At 43.3% G+C, this 21,194-nt stretch overlaps 2 protein-coding genes across 6 annotated transcripts; both read right to left on the bottom strand.

The window, feature by feature from the left end:
- Window positions 1-2,790: 2,790 nt before the first annotated feature.
- KCNRG (potassium channel regulator) lies at window positions 2,791-6,581 on the bottom strand. The gene is made up of 2 exons (XM_017815006.1): window positions 5,646-6,581; window positions 2,791-3,826 (listed from the first exon to the last, which is right to left on the bottom strand). Exons 1-2 carry the CDS (start codon window positions 6,221-6,223, stop codon window positions 3,574-3,576), a joined length of 831 nt encoding a protein of 276 aa, XP_017670495.1. The 5' UTR covers window positions 6,224-6,581; the 3' UTR covers window positions 2,791-3,573.
- A 1,250-nt stretch (window positions 6,582-7,831) lies between these two features.
- On the bottom strand, window positions 7,832-21,175 carry TRIM13 (tripartite motif containing 13). 5 transcript variants are annotated; one of them, XM_017815001.1, is made up of 3 exons: window positions 20,927-21,175; window positions 18,945-19,123; window positions 7,832-9,004 (listed from the first exon to the last, which is right to left on the bottom strand). In XM_017815001.1, exons 2-3 carry the CDS (start codon window positions 19,086-19,088, stop codon window positions 7,850-7,852), a joined length of 1,299 nt encoding a protein of 432 aa, XP_017670490.1. In that variant the 5' UTR covers window positions 19,089-19,123; window positions 20,927-21,175; the 3' UTR covers window positions 7,832-7,849. The 5 variants fall into 5 exon arrangements, with proteins under 5 accessions (XP_017670490.1, XP_017670492.1, XP_017670491.1 ...); XM_017815003.1 differs by having other exon boundaries at window positions 20,981-21,175; XM_017815002.1 differs by having other exon boundaries at window positions 20,867-20,946.
- Between the last annotated feature and the right edge of the window lie 19 nt (window positions 21,176-21,194).

The raw sequence follows: 21,194 nt of genomic DNA, 5'->3' as shown, positions 1-21,194 counted from the left end.
CCACTTCAAAGAGGGCACAGAAAAACTGTCATCCTGGCTCAGCAATGCTTTGCAGTAGCATAAATGATCATGCAAGGTGGATGCCAGCTGAAGATCCTCCTAGTAAATCAATGCTACTTTTTTATTAACTTGTCTGTAAATGAACATAATCTCACCCCTTCCTCCATGATTACTGTTATTTAATTGTAGCTTGAAGCTACACAACACCTGTAGCTCTACCATCACAGCTTTCATTTTCTGTATAAAGAAATCCAGGAAGGTGCATTCCATTAAATTCAGTTACATTAATTAATTCAATTAATCTTCAATTAAAGTCATAGTTATCCTACTAGTATAGGTCACAACACATTTCTATGAGGTGCTTCATACACATACACACATGCTCTCAAACTTATTTAAGCAACTATCAGTTAAAAAAAAACAACAACAACAAAATGGAAGTGTTGTATAAGAGCCTAGTCATGTTCTCTGCAGGCACACAAGTGACAGAAGGTGACAATTCACAGTTCATTGCTAAGTAAGAGTAAATGCTAGGAGAACTCTGGGAATCCAAGCTTGCTGACAGTCATGTGTTTCACTTCAAAAAGACGTGCAGTCTCACAGTATGCCATTACCTAAGGTCGAGGTAAAGCGCATACAGTCCTTTATATGACAGGAAATTGCACTGGTATATTTTTCCAGAGCCAAAATAATGCATTCATAGAATGATGTTTGTGCTGAATAAAAATTAATCCCCGAGGGGAACAAAAAAAGTGTTCAGCATTAGCCCATCATAAGTTGTTACTGAAATGGTTGTACCAAATATTCATTTTGCCAAAGCCATGGACCATGGGTGATGCCATAGGTTAAAACTCCAGGGCTTTTTAAAAATGGAAATATTTCATGTTTTCTTTCACTTTATTTATAAAAAAAGTAATCCAAACCTCAATTTTCCTAGTGGCTGCTACAGCAAGGAAAATAAAGTCAGTATTCTTGTGGTAGATGAAATAGTGTAACTGTTACTATGAGAGGTTCAGAAACTAGTCTCACTTAGTTTACATCGCTACTATCATCGATCATTTAGGGCATGGTGTCTAAATACAGCCTCAAGTCTATTTTTTTAACTTTTTCCATAAAAAGTTAACACTTTTTGTCTTGTGTTTCTCATTATTATTGGCAAGTTTCTCCACCAACAATATTCACAGTCAATGACTCACTCAATACTCAACATTATTGTTTTCATCCAAGGAGTGTCATCTCTGTAGTAGAGCAACCTGTGGGGACAGTCACCCACACAGCTGTGTCACCTGAATGCTGCCATCAGCAGGCTGACTTCAAAGCCCACCATGACAGGCTTTCTGACGCAGACCTTCAGAGAAGGTCTCCACAGAATCATAGAACAGGCCAGGCTGGAAGGCAATTCAACAGATCATCTGGTCCAGCCTTTCATGGGGAAGGGAGCCCCGATGGAATCATTTAGCATCCTCTTCAAAATTTCCAGCATTGGAGACTCCACTGCATCTGTGGGGAGGTTGTTCCAGTGAATGATGGTTCTCACTGTAAGAAATGTCTTACTTCAAGACAAATATTAACATATTGACATTATTGACAAAAAGAATCCCATTTGAAGTGAAAGCACTCACTCTTACATTCCTCAAAATTTATTACATTATATAACCCGTAAGCATCTTAGGAGATGTAGTCCCATAATCACATTATTCTCAACACAGAAAGCTCTAAAACAAGCAAAGAGGACCTCACTGTTTCCACTGAACTTCTGAACTTGTCAAGCTAAAATGCCCTACAGTGATAGCCCAAGAAAAGAGACATCTGACAGTGGTGCTACCAGTCTGGGAAGATCCATTTAATTGAAACTCCTCAGGGCAAGAAATATATGGGCAAGTCCTACCACCCACCCTCATTATTAAGTGTTGCAAATTCACATTTTAAATGCATTCACATTTTAAAGCTAATGAGAAGCCAGACCTAATCAGTCTCACCTTGAATATTGTGTGTAGTTCTGGGCACCACAATATAAGAAAGATATTAAGATATTAGAGAGTGTCCAAAGGAGGGCAATGAAGATGGTGAAGCGCCTCGAGGGGAAGTCATGTGAGGAACTTGGTCTGTTCAGCCTGGAGGAGACTGAGGGGACATCTCATTGCAGCCTAGTTCATGAGAGGAAGAGGAGGGGCAGGCCCTGATCTCTTCTCTATGGTGACCAGTGACAGGACCTGAGGGAACGGCATGAAGCTGAGTCGGGGGAGGTTTAGGTTAAATATCCAGAAAAGGTTCTTCACCCAGAGAGTGGATGGGCACTGAAACAGGCTCCTCAGGGCAGTGGTCACAGCACCAAGCCTGACAGAGTTCTGCAGGCAGAAGCATTTGGACAATGCTGTCAGGGACATGGTGGGATCCTTGGGGTGTCCTGCACAGCGGCAGGAATTGGACTTGATGACCCTGAGGGGTCCCTTCAAACTCAGCATATTCTGTGATTCTATGGTCAGCCAAGATAGCCCAAACAAGCTCTACTGGGCTGTTTATAGCTTTGGAAAGATGATGTTTTACCAACAACAAAAGCCAGATGCAAATAATTGATCCCTGAAGTTACCGCTATCTTCTTTCCCTGTCTTGAACAGAAGGCAAAAGATTCTTAATTTATAAAGCCTTGCTAACTTACCTCTCCCAGTACCTGAGCTAATTTTGGCATCTTTACAAATCTTTGTACAGGGCTAAGATTCCCAACATTTTTAAAGCCACTGCTGCCAAGCCTTCCTTCTAACTGTGTTGCATTTAACAAGCGTTAAGAAATCCTTTGTACTATTTTATTTAAAACTGTACTAACTCTTCCATCTGAAGGACTGGTTATCGCATTTTCATCCTTTTTATGGTTAAAGCTCTAGAAATTAGCTGACCCTTTGCTCACAAAGACCTTTATCATTTAATTCTCAGCACTGAAGAACAGCTTAATGCCTTCGGAGTGGGAGGAGGACAGAGGAGTATTCTACAAGAGACGGTAATGTGTTATTTCACAGAGCCCAGTGATGGCTTCCCAAAGCCACACAGCAGTACAACTCGGGATCTTCCCATTACTCTGCTCTCAGCTAATTGCAAGAGATTCAGTGAGAAGGAGGAGCAATCATCAATCATTGAGGTTTGAATTCCTCCTCCAGCCATTTCTCCAAACTGTTGGGATGACAGTTGTGTCAAGCTGTTATTTCTTCATGTATTACAATGTTTTTAAAACCTACTTACAGATTAGCACAGAATATAAAAATTATTTTCAAGAAGAAATGGCTGATGCTTTTCGAGTCCCTATGTAAATCTTAGCCACAGAGAAAAACAAAAACAACCCTTGAAAATGCTGGAATCTGGTCCACAAACCCAGTATTTAATCTGTGGTTCTTTTATTTAGAGTTGAAGAGGGTGGAGCAGTGAAAGGCAGGAAAGCAATTTTTTTCCGAGTACTTGAAAAAAAAAAAATTGCTTGTTTGTTACTTCCCTCAATAGTTGCAGTTTCAAACAAGCCAACAAAAAAATGCCGCTAGTGCTGACACACCCCTCTTCCACCTCAAAAGATGAAAGGAAAAGCCTTTATTTCCCTTTCTGCATTTGGCCTCTCCTTGCCTGTGCTACCCCAGAGCTCCCTGGGGTTTGGTTCACCGTGACAGTAAGGCCTGATGGCCCCTTCATCCTTTCAAAACTGTAGCATTCAACCTTTTCTTCACCGGCCACTGTCCTGGCACTTATGAGACGAAATCCATCTTTGAGTAAAGTGTGAAACAGCAGGCCTAGCACATTAGTACCATTAATCAGCTTCCTATTATCAGGCTTTATGGAAACATACCTAAAATCAGAAAACAAAAAAAGGCAGTTACAACACACATTAACACTTCTTGACAGTGCAGGTCAGCACAGCTGCAACCAAGGTTCTGGATATTTTTTAACTCCTTTAAGGACAACTGAACTCCTTCCTTCATTAACAGTAATTCTCAGTTCATCCAACTATATGTAAAGGAAGAAGCGCTTCTCTTTCACACACCCTTCCTATCCTCTCCCAAAACTTACTTTCTTAAGAAAGTAGCTGTGACAACCTCCATCTGGTTTCACTTAATGGAGGAGAGGGGAGTGGCAGGCTCTATTTAATGCTGCAACTGTTTTTCAGGTAAGAGTAAATGATGGTCAGTGAATCCCCGTTCACCCCAAGAGCATCACTTTCCAGCACACGGGATCTCTCTCTACAAACAGTGACATTTATTGCAAAGTTACCTGGTACAGCAGGTCTTGTGGCAACAAGTATGAAAATCATTTTCACATTGCATAAAATTCTACTTGATATAAAGTACAGTGTAAGAATCTACCCAGACATTTTGAGGAAGAGAAGCCAGGTAAAGATACTATTACAAAATATACAAGCTGACAGGGGTGAAACTGTTTCACAGTTCACAGGGAAGTACACCAAATATTTGCGGAAAGCACAAAAAAAGGCAAGAGAATCCATGTCACCACAAAGATTAAGACAGAAATTCAGCAATCAACATAATCAAACTTGACTTGTTTCATCACTCAAGATAAGCTTTTCTATTGATCTGCAGAGGAAAATTTTTACCAAGTCTGAAGAAATAAAAGAAACAAACAGAAATATTTTCCTCACTATTTAAGTTGCCATAACCTATTCAACCAATTGTTAGTCCACTAAAATTAGTAATACATTACAAAGTTAAGGTTTGGCACACAAATATATGCTGCTTCATGAATGCAGAGTAGTTTTTCTTCTACTTGCTTAGCCAAAGAAAGCTGGAAGAAAGGAAAAGTTTATTTTCTTTTAAAAATAATCAAAAAACTGCTGTGTTGGTTCATATAGTCAGATAGAATAACCCTTTTGGAACTATTTCAATGAAATTTCCATAAAATTCCAGATGTTCTAACAGCCACAGAGGACAAATTAGGTTACATTTTCATATATAGCAAGAACATGCCTCCATACAGTAGAGACATCCAGCAAAAGCTTGTTTAAAAATGTTAGTTGTCATTAGAATATGATACTGCTATCACAAAAGTTACTGATATACAGTAATCTTAATAAAAACAGAACCTGGCTCTGAATTCAAAGAAAACCCACTATGTAGCATACAGTTAATAATCTACCCCTTCTCCCTTCCCCCAGTAAAAGGCTCTACAAAAGCTCTCCAGTCCCTGAAATGCTATCTTGGTTTCACTGATGTTTTTAACCCTGTTTAGACATTCTCTTTTTCCTCTTTTCCATATGAAAGCCTTTTGGACCATGAGCTAGTGGAGATTTTAGGCTTCCCCCCAGTACTGCGCTCCTTTACTTTGTCTCCTTTGCTTCATTTTACTCTGTTTTTCATGTCCTCTAAAAGGTAATTGATGCTGTGAAATTTTAAAGCAAGTGAGGAGGAAAGGGCAGACAGAAAGACCCAAGAGAACTCATAAACAAACATCAGCAATATTTTAGAAAGCTGAAGAACAGGCAAATCAGTGTAACAGAAATTAAACCGGGTGTTTCAAAACTAGAAAAAGATGACATTAAACTAGCAGAAATAAGGAAACATAATTATTTTCTCTCAGTTTCTTTAAAACGAGCTTTGCTAGCACCAGAAGTCACAAAGACATCGCCATAACGAGAAGTCACACTAGGAGAGTACCTTGCCACAAACTGGTCCCCAGCAGAGTACTCAGTACCACACTGAAAAACCATGTCGTGATGAGAAGGTCTTTCCAAAGGGAGCGGAACGAGTGTTTTCTGAGAAGGGAAAGGGCTGCTCCAGCTCTGTCCTGACTGCTGCCCTGTAAACACGGTGATCTGCTCAGCTAGTGCCTCCACGGTGGTACTGCAGGAACCAAAGATCCGGAAAAAGGCCTGCATTTCTTGGAGAGAAAAACGCACTTCCAGGATCTCCAGCCTCGGCTTTAGCAAGTGTTCCTGGCTCAAGAGGTCAGCCAGGGGGTGGAGTCCATAGAATTCTGCTTCTCTCCGCAGCCTCTGATAGTCTGAGAAATCAGTCGGTAAGGAGACCTGTAGAGTCCTCAAGAAGTCCATGATGTAACTAAACAAAGCTCCATCTCTGTCCACAAAAAATTCACCATTCACCAGTTTGAATTCCCCGTCATCATGGTTCAACATCCGTGCCAGCCTGGACTCAGGGAACTGCTGCAAGGTAGAAGCGCGGGTTACATATCTCACACCTCCCACGCTCAGAACGACCACCTCTTGATTACTCATCGCTGCCTCAGCCACTCAGGAATCATAACTCTCTGATCTACATGTTTGTGACTTGATCTTTCCTAAACTGCAAGGCAGTTGCAGCTGCAAGAACCAGTGAGTGGGTTTTGCAAGTGTTTTAAAGTGAGGTGTGGAGCAGCAACAGGACTCCCAGGCAACAAAGACGTAAATATCATGTACAATAGTTTTGTTTGCTGGGTTTGGTTGCTTGGAAACTTTGATTCCTGGAATTTAATGTTTTATTTTTGAAATGAACAGCTTGAAAGGACTACTGGAATACAGTGAATAGACCATCACAACTTATTAAACCTTCAGAGAGGCAAATGACTATTCCCAAAATATGGCACACCTTACATTTGTTTTCTGTAAATGTCAACTCAATAGTTCATTCCATACACTGCTGTTCATAAGACCACTGCAAAAAGAGGTTAGATGTGCTTCAAGCAAGACATTTCAGTATTGTATGCTCCTAAAGAAGGGCACTTCAGAGAACTCAAGCTTAAGGTTCACTTTAAATCACTGTCATCCTAAGGCCAAGTCAATACACCCAGAAAATTCAATTAACTCTGAAACAAGATACACAAAAATACAGTAACGGCAGAAGAACCTATCTAAGTTCCAATGCTAAAGCACTTCAAAGATCAGCAATATTCACACACTTGTTACATGACACAACTTGTTCAAGGAATCATCCAATCATTTTTCCTGGCTTTTGGAATTACGATCAGGGGAGAAAGAGAGAGACAGGAGAGAAACTGCTCTACCTGCCACCTCTGCAGGGCTAAAGCTCAAGCTGCCTTCCTGAGGCAGACCCCTGTGTGCCTTTCATTGCACTAAACTGTTTACATTAAGGCCACTTTTTAAGAAAGTGGGGCTTCAGAGAAACATGGATCTCAGAAAACAGCTCAGTTACCCCAACAATTCTATGCTGGAAAAGTAAACTGCAAAGTACGTACTATCTGCGAAGTACATACTATCTTGCAGCTTGTTCTTATCAACCTCAAGTGATTTCTCGTTACCTCTAGAACTTATGCTTGCCCTGAAGACACATTTTTGTATAGAACGCACAAGGTAATTACAACATTTGGTTATACAAAAAAACCCCACCAAATAGCTATTTCAGTGAGAAGTGAAATACACTGTCAGACACAAAGTGGCTCTAGACTGTGAATGACGCATTCTGCATTTTGCAGAGGAAGGGCAGCCCTCAGCAAGCCTGTCAATACAGCACCGACCTCAACCACAACTGCTCTTCCTCTTACCAAATGACCTCCAAGTCAGAAAAAAATATATTTTAAACTACGATCTTTTATCTTATTCTATAATTACATTAACATTGAACTAAGTACACAGTTCAGCCCTGTATTTTGGTAAGAAAAATGATTTACAGTGAATAATATTCCCATAATCATGACTGAAAGAAGAATCCAGAAGTTAAGTGTTTTTCAAAGCCCCATTTCATCTTCTGGTTTATCAGTGCTCAAACTATGTGAACAGTATGAATGTTTTGGCAACATTTTGAATCTTTGAATGTTTTCATGAGAAGTCTTAAAGGACCAATTATTTTAAGAAGTTCTATATTTTCTTCCCCAGATCTCTCTTAGTTCTTATATTTCAGCAGGGACTTCACAACAGTTTATATTTGCACACAAACTCTGCAACATTATCCAGTACAACCAACATATAGTTTTTACACTTTTCTCTTAAAAGTGAAGCTCCATCTGTCATCTGTTCCCAGTAAAAGACTGCATGATCTGCTATCTCCACATTATCTGCCAAATAGGACAAGATAATTGTAAAGAAAATAAGACAGTTCAGTATAAATCTGCGCGAAAAGACTGAGGAAATCTTGAATTTGCCAGCATTGTTTTCCTGAGGCAAAGAAAGTTTGTCCACATCAACTAGTTTTATTCCATTCCACTGGCTGGTGTCGAAGCTCTTCATTGTGGGGCTGATGTCCACAGTGGAACAAGGTAAAGGGGTTTCTTTGAGTACCTTGATTTTTTCCCTGAACTCCTGCATCTGTTGCAGAAATATAATGGGTTCAGACACATCTTTGAAGGCCTCTGCAATGTTAAAAGCCATCCGCTGTTCTTGCAGAATTGTGTTCAGTTTATTGATCTCTGGATCATAGGCCTGCATCACTGCAAGCTTCATGGTCTCAAAGTCGGAAAGAATCTCATTTCTCTTCTGCTCCAGCGTGTGCTGCAGCTTCTCAAAGAACTCTTTCACTTTGTCAGAATCTTTGGTCAGCATCTGCAGAGCTTTCCTCTTACTGGTTTCCAAGGTATCCAACCGTGAAAGGGCATCTCCACAACGCCAAGTTTCAAAGCCCTGAAACAGGGTTTCAAAAGCCCGCTTCTCCTGGGAGTAAGCTTCTTCAATGGAACAGAAAACGTGCTTTGTGTGGTCACCACGGGTGGCACAAACACCACAGATCAGCTGCATGTCTGTCCGGCAAAAAATGTTAAGGGGTTGTCCGCTGTGCACTTTGCACACAGGCATTTTTGGAGTTACTTTGATTTTGTTGTACTTCTCCACGATACCCTTCAGGGAATAGTTGACCTGCAAGCTGTTGACTCCAGCAACAGGAGTCTCCTTCCTGCATGTGGGGCACTTGAAAGGAGACGGCCTCCAAAGCACGTTCCGCACATTTCCCTCAAGAATTCCTTCCAGACACTTTCTGCAGAAATTGTGGGAACAGGGCAGGACTCGAGGATCATCGAACAGGCTACAGCAAATGGGACAGGTGAGATCTTCCTCTAGGAGTTCCATCATATCCTAGGAAAGAGAAGAAAGATGGTAACAGAACTTACAAAACTTATGTCTCCCTCAGGGAGACTATGCAAAAACCGATCTCCATCTGAGAAACGTCTTGGTGAGAAAAGGATCTGGGTTTTTTCTCCAGTATCCTTAAGACAGAGCCTCAGCTGGGTTTTTGCAGCCAGTCCCCCATAGCTGTGGTATCTGGCCAGCAGATGGCAGGCACAAGAATGGTGCAGTGTTCAAGCAGAACATTTTTTTTGCAGAAAAACTGGGAAAAAAAAGGCTTGCCAATCCCACCAAGGACTCTGAAAGAAAATAATTCACATACTCATAATAACAGTTCAAGACTTACATCTTTCCTCACTGATACAATACAGAGAAACCAGATTTGCACAAAAGATACCCAGCCAACATGCCCTGCTAAGATTTGATTACTCCATACTTGCTTAACTCATCCAAAGTTTCCAGTTTCAAACCCCACGCACTGCTACTGTAGACAATACTAAAAGTGAATGAAAAAGCTCAGTTTCAGTATTTCTGCTGATACAGAATGTCTGACATGTTTCTTTGCTCTACTTGCAAGGCCAAAGGAGAGTCACCACTCACTTTAAAAATTAAGTTTTCTCTTGCTCCTGCAGTATTTTTAAATAACCAAGGGAATGTGTTACTGTTGAGCTATTCAGCATGAAGTTAAAATACTTCAAATAACAGCTGCCAATAATCCTTGATAATTCATCATGAAACAAAACTGTTAACCATTTTTACTCATCTGCAATCACTATTTCCAATTCCATTCTCTCCACCACCAGCATCCATGCCTCAGCAATTTCTTTCTGGTTTATCATGTAAAACAGGAAGGTTTATCATGTAATCCTTCCAGTCTCAGTAAAGGGACCCAGTGCATGCCCTTCCCTTGCCTCTAACCAAAGACAAGTTCTCAGATGCAGACACCTTGTAACTTACAGCACGCTCTTAGAAAACAAAAAGCTAATAAATGCCAAAATGGGTGACAGTTTGTATTAGCCAAAGCTCTCAAACATTTAGTTTTGAGCTATAATTAGAAAGATGCTTCCCCTGCATAAATTCCTTCCATATTATACAGCACGTATTCATACATACGTAATAAAATTCCTTTTATAAATTGAAAGATGTATCACAAAAAAGTGCATCAAATATTGCTGTGACTACAAGGCATGTGTATGAGCTCTTAATCAGTTTTGATGTAAATACTAAAGTTTCTGTCCCCTCAAAGAAATATAAAATAGAAAATGTGGGAGCCAAGAGGAGAGCTGCAAGGGAAGATCCATGCTGCAAAGGACAAGAAAAGCAATGAAATCAATACCACTGATCCAAAGAAAGTTCAGTTCACTACAGAGAAGAAAGGCGAGGTCAGTCCTGACTTTCTTTCACAAAAGGCCCAATAGTTCCAGTGAGACTTCACAGTAAAAGCCATTCTTGAGAGGCATAAACAAACCACCCATGCTTTTCACGTGAGGAGGAGGGGTTGTCATGACCCAGAAGCGGGCACGATCTTCATTATAAATTCTCATAGGGCTGAACAAAGACACCAGTCCAGTGTCAGGGAACTCTGATCCTTTGTTATATAGCCACCTTAACTCCAAGAACTAGCCCACTATTTAGGCGTAGGAGTGTTAGCTAACAAGCTCCCAATTCTCGCAGTAAACTTCCGTAGGGAGTAAGAGGTAGAATACGATTGCCACACTTGCCAGGACAAAACAAGAAAGGAGAGAATGAGTACGGAAAAGAGAGAAAGTGAAGGGAAAAGATCCCACGTCGGTCCTGCCACCGTAGATGGTCCAGATCCGGGGTCAACAGAAGCTCAGGGCCGATCCACTTCCTTTTACAGTTTCCCTAGTTTAGGTGCCCTTACTTTTCGCGCCATGTGCTACTGTTTGCGCATGCGCAGTGAGCCCTTTCAAGCCCTCCAGGAAATGAGTAAGGAAATGAGGAACTGAGAGGTTGAGGGTCTGTGGTGGTCCAGGAGCCCCCCTTTAGTGAGATGCCCGGGACTTGACCCTTCTCTTGCCGCAGGCACACTGAGCCCAAGTCTCCAGGCTGACTTGCAAGTCTGGGAACGAAAGGGAAGTCGGCTCAGAGCAGCGCTGCCCTGCCTCCGTGGGACCCTCCCTTCAAACTGCTGTGACTTTCCTGTCACAGCACAACAGGCAGAATGTTTGAGACAAACATGCTTACATGTTTGTGCCTGGCCCTCCACAGGGGTATTCTCTGTGCTTGTTAGAAAAAGGAGACTTTGAAAAAGTTGGCAGCTTTTCTACTCAGGACTAAGGTCATCAGGCAGAAGAAGCCACCACCAGGAGGAGGGACAAAGCCCCAGATAAAAGGTCTAATGACTCCATTTACCACTTAAGGTTGTTTCCTGTAAGCCCACAGGTCCCACTCAGAAACCTCATTTTCTGCAAGAAGAATCTGGTTTTGAAGCACCTCTTGATGCTCAAACAAGCAACATTTCTATTCCATCTTCTTCCTACTGCTAAAAATAATGGGATCACAGGAAGATGATGATTTTGTCCATATACTTGAGCCTTCCTCTTCATGAATACCCCTCTCTTTCCAACTTTTAGTCACAGCTTTTAGCCACAGCTTTAGCAGCACAAAGATCAGTTTTGCTCATATGTTAAGAGGATAATAACTACAAAACCAAAACGACACTTCTCCATCTTTTAGTAAATGGAAATTCACAGTGCAGAAAGTATTTGCTCTGGTTCATCTCCTTTACCAGGGAGGATTTTACATCCCAGTTAGGGAGCTGGAAAAGCAGCTTTGAATGCCTGACAGCAAGGACTGCAAACCACTGCAGAAAATGCTTACTACAACAGATCCCATCAAAAGTGCAGGACAAACACTGAAGACTTTCGCACTACTAAAAAATACAAAAAACATACTCAGAAAGGCTTCATGATCCAAATAAAACTGTCCTGTTGCACTCCAACTCCACTTACCCAATTGAATAATTATGCTTTATAAATATAACTGAATTTCAACACCTTTATACAACATCATTAAAAACGCTGGATTAAAAAAAAAAAAAGGCAAGTTTATGAGCTTCCCCCCCACCCTTACAACACCAAAAACACCAAACCAAAAGTAGTGAAGACTTGTACGACTGGTTGGGTCAGATGAACTTCCATCTTCTTTAGGACATACATTTCAGAGAATAAATTGTCTGTGGATTGACACATCCCTTAGCAACCTGGTATTTGTGTGAAGAACTACAGCAACATTTCAACTTCTCCATTGGGAACTTCTTTGTGTAACTTCTGATCCAGGTTTGGACGGCCCTGGAATTCCCCACTTGTAGCACATAAACCAAAAGCATCTCTGGGTACAAACCCAACAGATGTCATCCATCAGAAAGAGCAATTTGCACAGTTTTATCATTAGGAAAAAGAATGGCAAAACACATCAAACCATAAATGCAAAACCAACCACAGTAGCTTTTTCCCACGCTCCAAAGAGAAATTAATTTAGTATGCTTCTCAGCACAGAAGTCGGGTTTATCAGCCAGCAGCATACTGAAAGCAAAACCAAAATTTCACCAAGCTTCAAACAAAACAGAAAGACAAGTCCTGAATTACAAGTTTCCTGCAATGGCATGTTAAGTGTTATTTCACGGCCAAAAATTTTTCCAGGAGCACCAGGCAGATCCAATGCGTGCAGCCTCTAGAAAGCTAGAGAGGCCTGGAGAAACAAGCAATTTCGGTTCAGTGCAGTTTCAAGAGAGCGAGAAAGGCCTGGAGAAACAAGAGTGCAGCTACAGTCCCACGAACACCGCTTCATCCACAGGGCTTGACAACGTGCCGAGCGCGGGGGCTGCCCGCGCTTACCTCCCCGTGCCTCTGACCAGGCAGAGGTTCCCTCGCTGCTTCTGGTTACACCCCCTCCGATCCCACCGGGGAATCTCCCTTAACGATGGCGCTCCAGCCGGCCGCCGGCCCTGCTCTCCCTGGGGCTCCCAGCGCTCCGCCGGCACCGCAGCCGGGGGGGGCGGCCCTGGGGGTCCGCCCGCGACCCGCCAAACACAGCGGGGCTCACGGGGGGGCGGCTGCGAGCGGAACCGGCCGCGATCGCGGCGCGGCCCCGGGCCGGGCGCTGCCGCCGCTCTCACAAAGCCGCGGCCTGCGCGCCCCCGGCCGCGCCCGCCCGTCCTGCCTTCCCCGGGCCCCACTACTCACCATGGCCGGCCGGGGTCGCGGACAGCGTGGGGCAGCGGCAGCCTCCGGCCCCCGCCCCGCCCGGCGCCGCTCCCCCTCTTCCGGGCCCGCCGCTCCGCCCGCCCGGCCCCCGCTCCGGCCCCCGGGAGCGATCGGTCGGGAGCCGCTGCCCCGCCGTTCCACCCACCTTGGCCCGCGGCCGCCGATCCAGCCCCGGGGCAGGAGCTGCTGCGGCTCTTCCCCCTTGGCTTGCCCGCGAGCGGCGCGGAAAGCCCCCGGGGCTGCCGGGAGAGGGGGCTGGCGGGGAGATGCCGCTTGCCGAGCTTGCAGCCTGTTCCTCCGCCGAGATATATACGGGTGTCAGATGTTTATTAACTCTCTAATTAGACTTCAGGATGCTTCTCACAGGCACACGTTGCACAGCCTAAGGAAGGGCGCTGCTGGGTGGCAATCCCGCTGAGCATCTTCCACCTCCTGAAAGCACTTATTAAAATAACAATTACTTCAGACAGATTTCCTTATGTGCTTCGTAATAGGACGGAGACTCATTTCTTTTTGCTTTAACGCACTGGTTGCACCATTTCCTGCCGGTGAATCTGTTGGAGAGTAATGTGGCCTGTCAAACCTCTGCAGGTCTTCTGACCAGCCCCAGGGAGAGGGAGCAGGAGGGATCCCACCTCCACCTGGGGAGGACCTTCTAGTTACAGGACTACAAAACTGTGTCTGAAAGTGCTGAAACTGCAGAGAACCTTTTTGATTTGTATCTTTTTTGCAGTCCTTCTGTTAGTTCTCAGTCAATATAACAGGTCTCACATCAAAGCCAAACTGAACTTACTTTCAAGTTGGACTTTGTGAAAGTCTACATCAAAACTGTTCCAAAACGCATGTACTTTGCCTGCTGCATCCCTTCACTCCCCTACTCTGCACCCACTGCAGTCACATCACTCATCAGCACAGGGGAGAGCATTCCCCTCAATGACTACCCGCACAAGTGACATCACAGGCCAGACTGTACTTCTATCAAATAAAGCTTCCTTGTGCATCTGACATCTTTCTTCTGATTATTTAGGAATCCATATCTTAAAAGCCATTCAATAACATGCTGAGGCAATGCTTCCCCAATTTACTGCAGCCAGAACAGGAAGATCTCTTCCTCATTCCCTCCTTGCTGCCTCCACCCAAGCTGGCCTGCCTGCTCAGCTGGACTCACTGGGAACAGTTTGACCAAGGACAAGCATTTTTGAAAATCTCCTTCAGAGTGCTCACACACTTGGGCATTTCACCCACTATCTACTGGAGAACGGCCCCAGGAGGTAGAGTTGCTACACAAAAGCAATCAAGACCTTCAGGCACATTTCAGTGTCCTGCTTATGCCTTCTTAACTGTCCAGCATCTTATTTGCCGTTTATTAAAAGCAAGTAATTCCAGATAGTTTCTGAAAAGTGATAGCTCAATCCATTCCTCAGCCACCCAAATTGCATTCAAGTTTGCATCCCAATGCTTGCACACTTATGTTTGCCGAGTAATCCCTTGTCTACACCTTCCTAACAGCCACTTTTATATCAAGAATTCCTGAGTTTTACTAATCTTCTCTGTAATTTTATGGTTAAGGATTAATCATAAGGTTAAAGACTAACAACAACATGGCATTTTAGATTTCTCACTCATTATTAAGTTCATATATTTCATATATAACTTTTTTTCCTGATTTTTTTTAAAGTACATTTTATTCTCCATAATTCTTTGGGCTGGTCCTACTCTGTCTCCTGATAAATGAAGAAGGAGCTGTATGAACGTAAGAGCAGACACCTGCCCACCTGGGATATCTCCTCTTCATTAGGTGCACCTATAAAATGGTCTGGGATTTCTTCTGTCAAAGATGAAAGCTTAAACTTCTGGGCAAACACAGCACGGGATTTCTGTGCTTGGTGCACAGAAACACTGTCTAGCCAGCACCATACTTAAGTGTCCTCCTCTGAACTCTTTGTTGCTTCAACAGCAGCAGTTTCAATAGCAGCTTGTTTATAAGCTTGCATTCCTGCATTTGAGAGCACAGTGTCTTCCCACAGCAGCATCAAAGGCCATTTGTTGAAACTTCAGAGAAAAGTTCTGGCTGATGGAAAAGAGCATTAGTATATCTGTGGCAGTATTTCCCTATCTAATACAGAAACAAACCCAAGCGAAAGCTAAGCTCAAAGGAGAGGCCCAGCTTGAAGGGAAGTGTTAGGATAAATGTCACTTAGCCATGGGAGCATTGAAAATACAGGGGCGGGAATTTGGAATGAATTATAAAATAGCGTCAACTTCCAGCTTTTCAAGATAAACACCACGTTTGTTGTAAGACAAAGTGATATTGCCTATTGTCATCTTTAAATTACAGAGAACCCAGATCACAGCTCTTCTAGTAAGTGTTGTAACAGGATATTTCTGAGACTGAAGCTCTGTGCTGTGGTTCAGTCAGCAACTTTAGAGCTGACAGCTCCTGCTCTCCTTGCCTGGACCAGCTTTGCCAGGCTCCACAGATGCTCCACTGAGCTGATTCTACCCACTAAGCCAAGCAGAACGCTATTCCCTTTTCTTTCCCAAGGTGAGTTTTCTGCTGATTCAACGAGTTAAACCAGTTCAGTGCAAGATTAGACAATCATCAGGTCTAACATCAGAGGAGTAGGGAAAAGAGGAACAAGATTTTTCCCTTTCCATGGAAGCAAGCCATTAACATGACTCAAGCTGTAACAGGTAATTCTACCCTGACAGGCAGATTCTTGCCAGGTTAAGCCAAGATGAGACTGTGCTACTGGCAAAAGTGATCATTCCATCCTTTCCCCTTCCCTTAGTCATGCTTTCCTGATGCCTCCTCTCTGCTGGCTCCAACATTTGTGCAGCCACACGTTAGGCCAGATACACTTGCCAACAGAGCTGAAAGCTAATCCAGTTTACCAAAAAAAAAAAAAAAGTTTTCAGGAGGATCAGTTTTGGCAGCCAGCTGATCCCACGGCCGAACAAACACCAGTGCCAGGATGAGCCAGAAAGAGGTCCTGTTTTGGTGGCAGCCTGCATACACATAAACCAGAAGTGTCCCCACAGGCCATAATTTCCCAAATGCTTCCAGCCAGCTATTGCCAGCGCTACTGCCAAAAGTAACACAGCCTTGCCCTTTGCCCACACCAGCTGCTCATTCCAGGCCCCAGGTACCTGCTCTGCTGTGCTGGAGAAGAACTGATTGATAAATGTAGCTGGAATTAAAAGTTGCCTTCTCTTTCTCCCAAGTTTGTATTCTCCATCAGTAAGGCACCTCTGAAGCCATGCTACCGAAGACCTGTCAGATTTCAAGTGTCTCCTAGGGTGAAACTCCAAGGAAAGGAGGTGAGTTGAGGGAATTTTACAGTCTTATTCTTGGCTGTGAACCTGCCTTTTACTTCCCACTGAAGAAGGCTAAGGCTTCATGTCCTGTTACAGAGGTATCAGAGCACACAGACAGTACACTCCAGTGTCAGGACAGAGACTTCTGGAAGGACACTGCTTTATTCAGCTGTGCTGGGGGGAGCATACCCTCAATTTGAGGTAGACAATGTAGTTGCTGTGGGTACCTAAAAATGAACATAAATCTGCAAGAGCTTTGATGCCAATAGCAGCACAATAAGAAGACACTGTAAAATAACACAAATAAAGAAACTATTCAAAACAGCCCTGTGTATCAAATACCTTACTAATATATAAACATTTCACAGCTATATCACATCTGACTACCTTTCTTTTCAACAGATACATCTGGACTTCATTAAACATTCCAAATGAGGGATCAGAGAAAGCAATTTCTTGTTATTGTTCCATAAAAGCTACTTTTAGTATGTGTTGTAGAAATACCAGGCATTAAAATCCATGAAGGATCATCAGCGATTGAAATTATCAACTACTGTTTTGAGGTCTGAATTTCAGAGACTGCCTTGATATCTGCAGGGTCTCTGGTGACTATTTTAGCAGTAATAAGAAGCTCTCTAGTTTTACTTACGGAACTTTGACCACACAGCTAACTAATATTCAGCACTTTGCCAAATTTTCCTGCAGAGGGGGGTGGAGGGGATCGATGACGATTTCAGTTAGCTCCTTAGCAAAATCTTATTTATTTACAAAGAATGTACAGCCACGTCCCATTTCCTTGCACGCAGAGGAAGCAAATGGGAGGGAGTACTGTGCGGCAGTCCAAGTTTGCTGCTCTAGCCAGGATGCTTGCCCAGAAGCTGTCCCTTGGCTTTTTCTCAGGGCCATACACCACTGCTTCTCCCACTGTCTGCTGGCTCTTGCGTGGTGTTTCCGGTCTCAGACATGCACACAGGCAAACACAGCTGCAACCAATCTGTGCTCTAGCTGCTGCGTTCGCAAGCAGTCCCTAGAAAAGTCTCTCTGACTTTCTCCAAATTGGTGCTTGCTCATACGAGTCAGCTCATCTTAGCACTTGCCTATGTAGCCCTGTACCGTGGGCAGCGGTTTCTAGGTTTTAGCTATCTTATGCCCTGAAAGAACTTAATTGCTCCTTCCTGAACAAAGCATGGCCAGAGTGCCTGTCAGTTTTAATGAGGTTTGTGACTGCCTATAGATCAAAGCTCTGCCCTGGTGGGTTTTGCTTATATTGCATAAAGAGGAAAGGAGAAGTGACCTCCAAAGTAAATAGAACAACAAGGAACCAAACTAATTTTCATATATAATTTCTTCTATGATTTGCCAAGTGTCAGATTAACTGTATAAAACAGAAGACTTCCTACGGAATGTCGATCCTCACAAGAACACATTATAATGAAGATTTCAAAAGTACAAGCACAACCTGTTTTTCATCTGAGACTTTGTCTGTATCATCTTCCAAACCACAGGCCTGACCCTGGGAGTGGAAGGACTGCTTTCAATAAACAAACCTTGATTTTCCAGTCCTGCACCATCATTTACTTCTGTGCAAGCTGCACAGAGACATTACCAAATCTACCCCAGCCCACATAATAACTACTTTTTTTATTGGTTTTCACAGGTGCAAATGCCTCCACAAAGCTTGTGATAACGGAGAAGCAAGTCCCAGTGGTTTTACTAACAGGGTGAAGAGGAATTATTTTTCTGAGAACTGATTAGTCATGTGGTATTACATTGTTGTATTATGTGCTGCCACAACAGGAGAGAGTTGCCCTCTCTCTCACAAATTTGGCATATCAGAGAACCTTTCTGAAACATACTTGTCTGCAGCCAGTAGATGTACTTTGCAGGGCTAATGAGAGACAGTTGTATTTTGTGAATGAAGCTCTGAGCTAGAGAATAAAACAAGTCAGTGACCATAATTTTCTTTCTGCCTTTGTGAAAGGGATGGGAGTGGTTGTATTCCTGTTCTACTAACATGGTTCCCAGACAAAATGTCTCTGCTGCTACTGTTCAAGGAAATAAAGTCAAAATCCTGCAAGCAACAAGCATGTTTAGGCATGCTGAGCACAATTTTGCTTCCAGTATGGGAGGGTCCTAAATACTTGGCCTCCCCAGTGAAAAAATGCACATTCAAGGAAGGCAGAAGCTGAATTAACCCTTGATTACCAAACACAGTTATACTTCTAAATACTGAAGGCCAGATCTTCATTTCCTTGGGGAAGTTCTTTATGCACTGTAAAAATGTTGGTGTTCAGATACACTCTAAACAAGCTGACAAGCACATTTACAAATACAGTACTATCCTGCTGGTATCGCTCACCTCATCCTTCAAGAAAGGCATATGAATAAGCCACGTTTCTTACCAGCTGACCAGCTGACTTTTGCCTTAGTTCCACCACACCACGGTTGTTATCTGCTTGATTGTGTCCAGTACCAGAGCCTTCACTCGGGGCACATGTACATCTCTGCTGCTGTTCCTGCACATTGTGACACCAAGCCGTCACCATCTGCTGCCAGGGTGCTCAGGAGCTGGGCTCTGCATCTGGAGGGAGACAGGGAGATGCAGGGATGAGTTGGTCTCCTGAGACTTCCTGCCTGCTGAGCACACAGGCACTGGAGAGTCAATGTGCTCCAAAGCAGCACCAGCAACTTTTCTGAGCTGTGGCATGTACTTTGCCCCACAAGTGCTGCAGCCTGCTGGCCTGTAAAACCAGCCTCTCAAGTTAAGAAAGCAGCAGAGCAGGAAACTGGCAGGAAGGCATAGCCAGCCACTGCTTCCCAAAGCCTCACGCCTTTGAGTCCAACACATTTGGCAATACTGACTTCATGTGGCAAGATCTGTTTGTATTCCCAGTGCTCATTTTGGAGAAGAAAGGACTTTACTGGGGCACACAGGAAAAAATGGGACAGGGAATCATTTGGAGGTTGAGTCTCTTTCTAAATTGGTTTTCCTTTTTGTTTAAAAACTATATTAACAGTTGTCATTTAGCATTTACTGTGACAAACCCACAGTGAGTGACAGGCAATAAAAATCCCACGGTGATTTAAATTATGTGAACAACAAGCTACCAGTGAGAATTCCGATGCCCTCCATACGAAATAAATAAACATCAGTTTCCACCTAATATTTACTTCTTGGAAGTTCAAGATTAATCCCATTTGGCATATTCTAAGGAAGTGAGTTCTTGACCCCAAATTTTTATGGGCTGTAACAGCACGTCCAATAAAAGAAAGGAAGTATATATTAAAGCTGCTCTTAAAATCAGATTGATTTTAGGCACAATTTTGAGAAAGACAGCACTTCACCTCATGTTTCAAGTAAAGGAGGTGAGACTGATACAGCCCATCCAGACCAGTAAGATTATTTCTCGCTGTGAAGATTTCTTTTAACAAGGGTTTTTGAATATCTGTGTTAACCGCCTGCCCTCCTCAAGGCAGATAACATTGTACCACATGGCTTACATTAGTTGCATCATGCTTTATACTATAATAAAATGCTAAGGGAGCTTTCTAGGTGAAATGCCACAAAATAACACACCAGCTGAAAATAATGAGAAACAATTTCATTCCAAACTGGTCTGGAGATAAATAAGCTTTCAAATGTAAGTATTGAAAATACCTGCTGTCTGCAAAACATTCTAGATCAGCAGCTCATGGCACAACATTTATTGGATATTTTTCTGTAGAGAAATAAAAATGTGAAGTAGGCACGGGCGGGCTTCTATAGCCATGTTATCAATATTTACTGTGTTTATTATAGCCCCCATTCTGAATGCTGTGTGTGACGTAGGGATGCAGAAATGGATGTAGAAATGCTTGAATAATCCAAAGGCCACAAGCTACAGCTTTTTAAATTACATGGCATTCTGCCTCTGTGACAGGGACACAAATCTGGTCCCAAACTGTGCTTTGCAAAAAGATGCTAAGTGCAACGCTAGCACGCTGGCTTTTCACTGTGGCAGTCTTTACAGTAGAGTTTAATCATGTAAAAAATGAAATACACTCTATCAAAGCTTTTGAACACATGAGGAAGTCCTCTAGAAGCAAATAGTGCCCAAAACACTCAGGGTTAAAACCCACTATAGCTGGACAGATCTGGAAGGTGAGGAGAAAGGGCAACTCAGAGGTGCACCTGCCAGGCCCAGCTGTGCGAACCTTTCACTTCAGGGAGCCCTGTCTCTTTTGACTTTGCTAAGAAAGAATTGAAAAATGAGGGGGGTGGGGGGGTGGCTAACAGAAATAAGAGAACTGGGATTCTTGTGACTTGGCGCCGGGAATAACTAACCAGTAAATTTCCACGAAGGAGTCCCTTCCCGTGTGTGAACTTCACTGACACGATCCCTACCACCTGCCCATCATGATCAGTGTTCCGCGTCTGCATGAATTGTCCCTCATGTACACGTATACACGTACAAACTGTCCTTTAGGAGACTGCGCCGGTCTCCTCACGCCACCGCCACAGCTGCGAAAGAAGAGCAGCAGGCTATCGCCTGCACTCGTTTTCCATTAAATTTTCTCTTCCAGAGGAAAGACGGAGCTTTAAAGCTCGGTTTGCTGCTTTTTAACTCGCACTTCCTTTCCCGCTCCCCTCCCACCATGTTGCGGCGGGGCGG

The sequence above is a fragment of the Lepidothrix coronata genome, unplaced genomic scaffold (assembly GCF_001604755.1).
Source record: "Lepidothrix coronata isolate B3197 unplaced genomic scaffold, Lepidothrix_coronata-1.0 Scaffold48, whole genome shotgun sequence".
Classification (NCBI taxonomy): Eukaryota; Metazoa; Chordata; class Aves; order Passeriformes; family Pipridae; genus Lepidothrix; species Lepidothrix coronata.
This window is presented reverse-complemented; position numbering and strand designations above follow the sequence as displayed.